Source organism: Nanorana parkeri, unplaced genomic scaffold (genome assembly GCF_000935625.1).
Source record: "Nanorana parkeri isolate BGI_ZX_2015 unplaced genomic scaffold, ASM93562v1 scaffold879, whole genome shotgun sequence".
In the NCBI taxonomy this organism is placed as follows: domain Eukaryota; kingdom Metazoa; phylum Chordata; class Amphibia; order Anura; family Dicroglossidae; genus Nanorana; species Nanorana parkeri.
This window is the reverse complement of record NW_017307147.1, coordinates 511,819-521,318: the sequence shown is the minus strand read 5'-3', so window position 1 is coordinate 521,318 and position 9,500 is coordinate 511,819. Positions and strand designations below refer to the sequence as shown.

General features: G+C 45.5%; 1 protein-coding gene across 1 annotated transcript in view; it reads right to left on the bottom strand.

The window, feature by feature from the left end:
* Positions 1-264: 264 nt before the first annotated feature.
* NARS2 (asparaginyl-tRNA synthetase 2, mitochondrial (putative)) overlaps positions 265-9,500 on the bottom strand; it is a 49,663-nt gene continuing 40,427 nt past the window's right edge. The window contains exons 12-14 of the mRNA XM_018565715.1: positions 5,588-5,685; positions 1,842-1,868; positions 265-484 (exon numbers count right to left, since the gene is read on the bottom strand). Coding sequence (XP_018421217.1) covers positions 340-484; positions 1,842-1,868; positions 5,588-5,685 — 270 coding nt within the window. The 3' untranslated portion in view covers positions 265-339. The remainder of the gene's footprint in view (positions 485-1,841; positions 1,869-5,587; positions 5,686-9,500) is intronic.

Sequence of the window (9,500 nt, the reverse complement as noted above, 5' to 3'; positions counted from 1 at the left end):
GTACTGATGGGGTGGTCATAATAATCTGGCCACAAAAATCTGCTGCCATCAACTACTTCTTTATGAAAATGCTAATTGCCTGTCTGTCTGTCTCTGGTTTTAATACTCTGGGTCACTTTTCTGGTACCAGCATGCATATAAAGTCAGGGTTTAGTCAGGACTCCTGATCTGCATACTTGTTACAGTGCAGAATGTCGTACAACAGCCAGGCAACCAGCGGCCATTCATTTCCTTTAAGAGGCAGAGATCGCAGTAACCGATGTCAGCTCGCCATCCCTTTGCATTGTGCCCGAGCTGCGTCTGTTAGGAAAGTCCAGTGTGTCCGGCCAATGCTCAGCCTCATAAGAGGCACGAGTAGGGGAACCTTGGGAAGGGTATGACATCCTTTATGTTGTCAACTCCCAGGATGCACTGCAAGTAGCGTTCAAACCCCATGCCGAAACCACCGTGCGGGACGGACCCAAATTTGCGCAGATCGAGGTACCTATTTAAAGAAATGAAAATACAGTTCAGGTGCAAAGTGAACGGGGTGCATTTATAAAGAGTTTGCAGAGCCGCTCGCTCTGCGAAACTGACCTTTACATTTGCTCTGTGCGAATGGTTTCTCGTGCAGAACGAATGTGCTTGTCGGGGAAATATCGCGTTAGGGCTCATTCACATAGGCCAGCACATGCATGAGGAGACCTTGTCCCGGGCTGCGTTTAATTTACATGCAGCAGCCCTTAGGGATGCACCGATTATTCGGCCGCCGAAACATATCGGCCTATACATCGGCGCATCCCTGCTTTTTCTCCTCCCTGCTGGGCGCTGCTCTGTGTCCCAGCCGGGAGGAGGGAAAGTGACAGCCGGCCAAGCGCTGCCGGAGGAGAGCGCTGTGAGCGGCCGGTGTCTCTCCTCCCACACCGCTCAGCCTCCTAACACAGTCCGGCAGGGTGGTGTGTGGGCGGAAACAGCCAGCGCTGTCACAGGAGGCTGAGCTCTCCTCCCCGCACCGCTCGCTCAGCTTCCTGTGACAGCGTGTCAGGATAGAGAGCGGGTACAAGCAGTCGGTGATCGCTGGGTGTTTGTAGATAATTGAGGACATGGTATGGTTACTCTATCCTCAATTATGAATGAATGGGAAGTGATCTACATCACATCGACATCACTTCCTGTTCATTCATGATTGTGGATATAGTAACCATACTCTGTCCTCATGTTATGAATGATCAGGAACACTCAGTATAGAGGATTCCTGTTCATTGATAACGGGGGATACAGAAAAAGAGATTGAGGACTCTGTGTTCTCTGAGGACTTTGTGTCCTCAATCTCTTTTTCTATTTTAAAAGGGAAATATCAGGGGTCTGTTTAGACCCCCCAATATTTCCCCAAAGCCCCTAAAAGTAAAATAAAAAATAGAAAAATTTAATAAAAAATGAATAAAAATAAATACTAAAAAAAAATTAAAAAAGTTTATAAAAAATAAAATGTTTAAAAATGTAAATAAAAACATTTTCGGTTTCGGTGCACCTCTAGGGAGGACGCGGCTGCACACGCCTACACGCCAACTCAAACCCGCACTTCTGTACAGGTCTGGGTGCCCACACTTGGATGCACACAGTCTGCTTCCAGGACCTGCATGGATGTGCAGCTTTGGGACGGCATGTAGCCGTGTCTTGGCATAGTGAGGCACCCCTGCCTCCCCCACCCATGTCACCCAAGAAGAGGACGCCTGAGGCATCCGCCCCAGGCTGCCTTTTTATTGGGACGGCCCTGACTATGGGTTCCTGCAGTTTGCTTTAGCTCTTGTAGTGTTTACTATAATAAAAGATTTGTTGTGCGTTACGTTATTTCCACTTACCACTGGTATGTGTCGGTGAGTCCTAACCTGTAATTTAAAAGAAAAAATAAAAGTAAATAAATATAAATTCACATTTTTCAGAGAGAATATGAAAAAAAAACCAAATCGCCAGGTCATTCCATCAGAACTGGACGAGATAACGAATAATATTTCACTTTTTTTTTAACTAATCTCTTGTTTTGTAAAAAAACATTTTTATTAAAAAATTAAAAATGTTTTTTCCCCCCCTGTTTTGACCATTTATTTTATTTTTTTACTGTCATTAAAAAGCATACATTTTATTCCATAATTTGTCCCACTTAAAATGACAGTAAAATACGGTTTCTGTTACTTAGCATAGCAGTTATTTACAAATTAATTTTTTTTTGCTATGCAACACTGAAAAAAATATATAACAAAAATGAAAAAAAACATACATAAAATGGTAAAAAATTTAAAATAAAATAATTTAGCAGGAAAAAAAAAAAAATTAGAGTAGAAGGGAAGGAAGGCGTTAATTAGGGCTGATTAGGATTAAAGTGACATTGAAGTCAAAAAATGTTTTCCCTCCCCCCAATGTTAGTGTAAGCACTTACCTTAAATGATGTCTCTTAATTCGATCTTTTTCTTCCTTCCTGTTCTTTACATCCGTCCCTCCAGCGCTGCGGCGGGTGTCTGATCCAGCAGCGACTCCTCTGTCCTTGCTGGCACTTCCTGTCCCACGGTGTCTGCATGCGGGTGCACGCCGTCCATAGACTTACCTTCTGTCTCTCCTCGTCTCCCGCCTGAAAATCCGAACTGCGCATGCGCCCGACCCAAGATGCTTTGCGGCCGCCCGAGAATTTCCACATTTTCGGACGGGAGCGCGCGGGGAAAACACGGGTAAGTATTGACCTCTTTTAAAGCTTTTAAAAAAAAAAACTTTTTGCATATATCTACTGCTTGCTAGCAGTAGATATATGCAAAAACAAAACAAAAACGGAGGCTTTAATGATACTTTAACTGAGGGAACAAATTCATTTTATTAAAAAAAACATTTAAGTTAAGTTCTTTAACTGATGTCATAGGCAGATCAAATGTCATACCTTGATCTACATATGAACAAAGTTGTAAAAAAACCCCAAACAAATGAAAGAATGCATTGTTACATTTTAACTAATTTACTCAATGACACTTGAAGACCATCTGCAGGTGTCATTTTACACAGGAGGCTGTAAAATGACAGCCGCTCCTGCTGTGTAATAAAAATAAATTCTCAGCTGTCATTTTGGCAGCCGGTAACAGCAGCAAGGGGAGAGAAGCTGAACATAAAAGATGCGTCCTAAGAGCTTTGTTGACAAAATTTAGGAAATGTCTCTTATGTTCAAAATCCTCAAGTGGTAAATTTATGGTAGACTGCCTTATCACAATGCCTTTCACCACTCACCTACTGTAAAGATACAGAGAGATGGTGGATGCTTATTTCTGGAGTGACTATTTAAAACGTCATTCCAGAAACCACCCTCGTCCACCCTCGTCCGGCCAATGCGCCCAGCTCGCAGGCACTGCATTTAGTTTGCATGGGCCCTCACGGCTGCATCATTGACACACTATACATTTAACTGTATGAATTCACCCGCTGGTCCTCCCGGCCTATGTGAAGTGAGCCCAGGACCAGAGGGTCCCCAGTTCCTGCAAGACGATATTGTCCATATGTAAACTTTATTCTGAATGATACACATGCAACAGGTTCACTTTAAACTGCACAAGCGTGAATGGGCCCTAAAGCACACTGACACATCCTGATACTCTGCATCCATGTGGGCGGTCCATCCCATCTGCAGGAAGACTGTGCTGCCATGAAGTGGCTTCTGTGCTATATTTATCTCTGGTTCAATTCATTTAATATAACTTTATTAGCTTCCCAAATCAGAGCCAGCTGATGAGCGTCACATGTGCTCTGTGTGCCATGCAGGAGGAATCTATTAGGGAACAGCTGAAGGGCCGTGCACACAAACTTCTGGAGACATTTTATGGGAATACTTGTGTCTGGAATCAGAGAGACAGAGATAAGTAATTAGGGGAAGACTCAACACTTCCTGCGAGCAGAGGACAGCTGTCTATTGTTACACTATACAGCCAAATGTCTGAGGACACCTGGCTATCAAACCTTGTTGAACATCTTATTCCAAAACCATAGATATATATATATATATATATATTCACTGGGTCCCTCTGTTTGCCGGCTATAACAACCTCCACTCTCCTGGGAAGGCTTTCTACAAGAATTTGGAGTACGTCTGTGGGACATTTAGCCAAAAGAGTATTTGTGAGGTCAGGTACCGATGCTGGATGAGAAGACCTGGCTCCCAACCTGTTTTCCAGTTCATCCAAAAGATATTCAGTAGAGTTGAGGTCAGGTAGTGATGTTGGACGAGAAGACCTGGCTCCCAACCTGTCTTCCAGTTCATCCAAAAGATGTTCAGTAGAGTTGAGGTCAGGTACTGATGTTGGATGAGAAGACCTGGCTCCCAGCCTGTCTTCCAGTTCATGCCAAAGACATTCAGTTGGGTTGAGGTTTGTGGACACCTGGCCTTCAAACCTTGTTGAACATCTTATTCCAAAACCATAGAGATATATATATATATATTCACTGGGTCCCTCTGTTTGCCGGCTATAACAACCTTCACTCTCCTGGGAAGGCTTTCTACAAGAATTTGGAGTATGTCTGTGGGACATTTAGCCAAAAGAATATTTGTGAGGTCAGGTACCGACCGATGTTGTATGAGAAGACCTTGCTCCCAAGCGGTCTTCCAGTTCATCTCAAAGATGTTCAGTAGAGTTGAGGTCAGGTAGTGATGTTGGATGAGAAGACCTGGCTCCCAACCTTCCTTACAGTTCATCTGTAAGATGTTAAGTTCTGTTGAGGTCTGTGGACACCTGGCCATCAAACCTTGTTGAACATCTTATTCCAAAACCATGGATATCAATATCCAGTTGGTCCCTCTGTTTGCCGGCTATAAAACCTCTACTCTCCTAGGAAAGCTTTCAACAAGAATTTGGAGTATGTATGTAGCCAAAAGAGTATTTGTGAGGTCAGGAACCGATGCTGGAAGAGAAGACCTGGCTCCCAGTTCATCCCAAAGATGTTCAGTAGGGTTGAGGTCAGGGCTCCATGTAGGACACTTGAGTTCCTCCTCACTAAACTCATCAAGCCATGTCTTTATGGAGCTTGTTGAATACACAGGGGCACAGTCATGGTGGAACAGAAAAGGACCGTCCCCCAAACTGTTGTCATAAGGTTGGAAGTGCCGAGTTGTCTGAAATGTCTTTGTAATTAGGGCTTCCTCTGCACACCTTTCCTGGGGAAAATGACATATGGGAATAACTGGGTGCTATGCATCCAGACTGGAGTAAAGCTGGCCATGCACTGTACGAATTCCTGCTGGTTCTTGATGAACCGTCCGAAAATTCATTCAGTGGGTGGCCCCGTCCCCTCCTTTCTGTACAGCATCCTTCGAGCCGATTGGAAATGTTTCCGCCGTACAGTGATGTCAGCAAATCAGCTGGTGGTAATAGTGGCGGGGGTGGGGGGAAGCACTGAATATAAGGAACGCATCCTAAAAAACTTTGTTGAAGTTTTTTTAGGATGTATCTCTTATGATCAAAACCCTCAACTTTTTGTGCAAGTGGAAGAATGCCGACACAAATCATAAGAGGCTCGTTCAAACATACAACTTTCTCATTTACTCCCCAACATTCTGTCTGCGGTTGACTGAAGCCGTTACCTGTCAAGACGTGACTGCAGGATGTGAAGTCTCTCCTCTCTCAGACTGCCCCCAAACAGCTCCCCTATTCCTGGAACCAGAAGATCCACTGCGGACGCCTGAAGAAGAGAGAACAAACCATCTTATAAAAGAAAGGATTTTGATATGCGAACACTTTATACCCTTCCAGGTGCGAGTTAAAAGGTCAAATGGCACCAGTAATGATGTTATTCATATTCAATAGGTTTATGTCATCTTTTAGTGGTTTGTATTGGGGTTCTGAGCTCTATCAGCAGAATGTTTCTAAATTCCTGCTATGAATGGATGCGTCTGTGTTTGGGGCAGAGACTGAACACATACACCGAGCAGCCATAACATAATGACCACTGACAGGTGAATAACATTGATGATCTGGTTACAATGACCCCTGGAAGTGGTGGCGATATATTACAAATGGCACCTGGAAGGGGGGGGGGGGATATATTACAATGGCACCTGGAAGGGGGGGGTGACACTGCTCAAACCAATAGCGCAATCTCTCTTACGTGACATTGCTGGGACCCAACGACATTGCTCTTACATGGCACTGTTCAGATCTAGTGACAGCACTCTTATGTGACACTGCTCAAACCTAGTGCATTTGCTGTAACAGGACACTGCTCAGGACCTAGCGACATTGCTCTTAGGTACTTAGGGTCTGGGACCTAGGGTCTGGGACCTAGTGACAGTACTTCTAGCGCAATCGCTCTTACGTAACACTGATGGGACCTAGCGACATCGCTCTTGCATCACACTGCTTGCACCTAGCGACATCTCTCTTACATCGCACTGATGGGACCTAGCGACATCGCTCTTGCATCACACTGCTTGCACCTAGCGACATCTCTCTTACATCGCACTGATGGGACCTAGCGACATCGCTCTTACATCACACTGATGGGACCTAGCGACATCTCTCTTGCATCACACTGCTTGCACCTAGCGACATCTCTCTTACATCGCACTGATGGGACCTAGCGACATCTCTCTTACATCGCACTGATGGGACCTAGCGACATCTCTCTTACATCACACTGATGGGACCTAGCGACATCTCTTACATCACACTGCTGGGACCTAGCGACATCTCTTACATCACACTGATGGGACCTAGCGACATCTCTCTTACATCACACTGATGGGACCTAGCGACATCTCTCTTACATCACACTGATGGGACCTAGCGACATCTCTCTTACATCACACTGATGGGACCTAGCGAAATCTCTTACATCACACTGATGGGACCTAGCGACATCTCTTACATCACACTGTTGGGACCTAGCGACATCTCTTACATCACACTGCTGGGACCTAGCGACATCTCTTACATCACACTGATATTATATCTCTCTATTTCTCACCTCCCAGTGACACTCCTGGCACAACCATTATGAAGGGGGTCTCACTCAACCTGTTTGATTAGTTATAAAGAACGGAAGGGTAGTGAGAACACCCAAACATGACAGCAAGAATCCCTGCCTATAACTGCATCTTTACCATTGGGTGGGCTGCCCCTTTAAGATGGGACCTCCTTCTTTGCTGCACCCTTGTCGTTCGCCTTAAAAGGACTTTACATGGAAGCAGGTTACACCAAAACACTGGTATAACCTGCTCAGGATTCTGTCATTCATTTTCATTTCTCAGTCTTCCATCCATCTTAAAAATAGAATGTAGAAAGAGCCTGAGGGGAAGCGTGAGGGATTGTTTCAACAGAATTGAAGCGTCGAGTATGGCCACACTGGTTAAGTGTGTGGTAATTAGAAGCATGCATGTGCTAACCAAACAGGAAACACAGCCAAACTGGGCTGCAACTAAATCACAAATCTCCAAACTACAACGAGCGCTTCACAGTGTCTACATCATTCAAAGCCGAGGTGTGATCTGCTCATATGTTGTCTTTGCTGGTCCCTGGTCCACCCCCCATATCAACATGCTAATCAAAAGTTTTGGGCAACTGCAGGCATGATTTGAAATCCATTTAGCCTGAGCCGGCGCCCTTACCTACTGAAGGACCCACCGGCCTTCACTTATGCAGAGAAGGACCCCAATGTCATGTAAAGCTGTCCTAAATGACTGGCAGGCGTTTTAAAAGGGCAGCCTTATGCAGCACAGAGGTCCATCCCCTGCGTTTGTGGAAGCCGGCAGTTCCTGTAGGTGCCGCTGGTCTTATGGCAGGAGGATGCATTTTGTGCAGAATGTACCTTCCTTGCTATTGCCGGTGTTGTATCTTGACACGACAGTGGGAATTAGGCAAAGTAGGTACCTGCATGACTCCCCTCTAAGGAGGAAGCTTGTAGGCACATGCATACTCTGCCTAATGGTAAATCTGGCCCTGGTGATGACATCACTTTTAGGACGCTATGTACAGCACCCCACTGTCCCCTCCCACCAGCAATGATCTGCCTGTATTACATGGAGAAGAATAGACACACAGTGATGACTGGTGCCGGATTTCCACCTGTAGGCATGAATTGAAATCGATTTAGCCTGAGTCGGCGCTCTTACCTGTTGCAGTAACCCGCCGGCTTTCACATATGCAGAGAAGGACCCCAGCGTTGTGTAAAGCTGTCCTAAACGCCTGACAGGCCTTTTAAAGGGCAGCCTTATGCAGCGCCGGGGTCCATCCCCTGTGTTTGTGGAAGCCGGTAGTTCCTGTAGGTGCCGCTGGTCTTATGGCAGGACGATGCATTTTGTGCAGAATGGATCCTCCTTGCTATTGCCGGTGTTGTATCTTGACACAAAACTGGAAATTAGGCAGAGTAGGTACCTGCACGGCACCCATCTATGGAGGATGCCTGTAGGCACATGCATACTCTGCCTAATGGTAAATCTGGCCCTGGTGATGACATCACTTTTAGGACGCTATGTACAGCACCCCACTGTCCCCTCCCACCAGCAATGATCTGCCTGTATTACATAGAGAGGAATAGAGACACAGTGATGACCAGGGGCGGATTTCCATTTTGGGCAGCTGCTTCTGTGTGTCTACATCATTTAAAGCGGATGTATGATCTGCTCATCGTTTGTCTTTGATGGTCCCCCCCCCATATCAACATGCTAATCAAAAGTTTAGGGCACCTGTAGGCATGAATTGGAATCCATTTTGCCTGAGCTGGCACCCTTACCTGCTGCAAGACCCGCCGGCTTTCACATATGCAGAAAAGGACCCCGGTGTCGTGTAAGGCTGCCCTAAATAACGGGCAGATCAAACTTCAAAAATGACCCAGAATATCCCTAATGAACGTCTCCACACCCAAGACATCCGAGCGCTAAAATGCAATTGGATTCCATTGCCGACCCGTCTCTCCATTGGTGAGATTTCCCCTTATCTCTGGGTCACCCAATGGGAACACAGACAGCAATAAAACCTTGCCAAATATCTAACCCCTCCACCGCTCAATAACTGGCTGGATCTAAAAACAGATTTGCGCAATACCTAACCCAACCACGGCTTTTGTTTCGGCATAGCATCCTCTGCAAAATAACAAAAAGAGTTTTTTGTTTTTTTAAAGGAAAAGCGTTCTGGAAAAGTGTCAGACTTCATGTGGTGATGCAAGCTTTGGCTTCAATGCTCATTTAATAAAGGCCAGCGACACATCTGATCGTGTGGTAAGACGCACATGATGCAGCAAACCATCGCATTTCATTCATTAGATGTTACAGACGCATTAATGGGGGACATATGTGACAGGATCTCCTGGTTGGGGGGCTTGTATGGGATTAACAAAGAAAATAAAAAGGCATCATTAATAATAGACATGAACACATTTGTTCCGGTACTTTCCAAGTAGGTGGCTGGAGCAGTGAAATCCTCGGCTCAGGAATGTGCAGAGAGCTCAAGAGTTAAAGTCCAACTCTCTTCATGTGAAACCCAACGTGTTGGGGGGGGGGG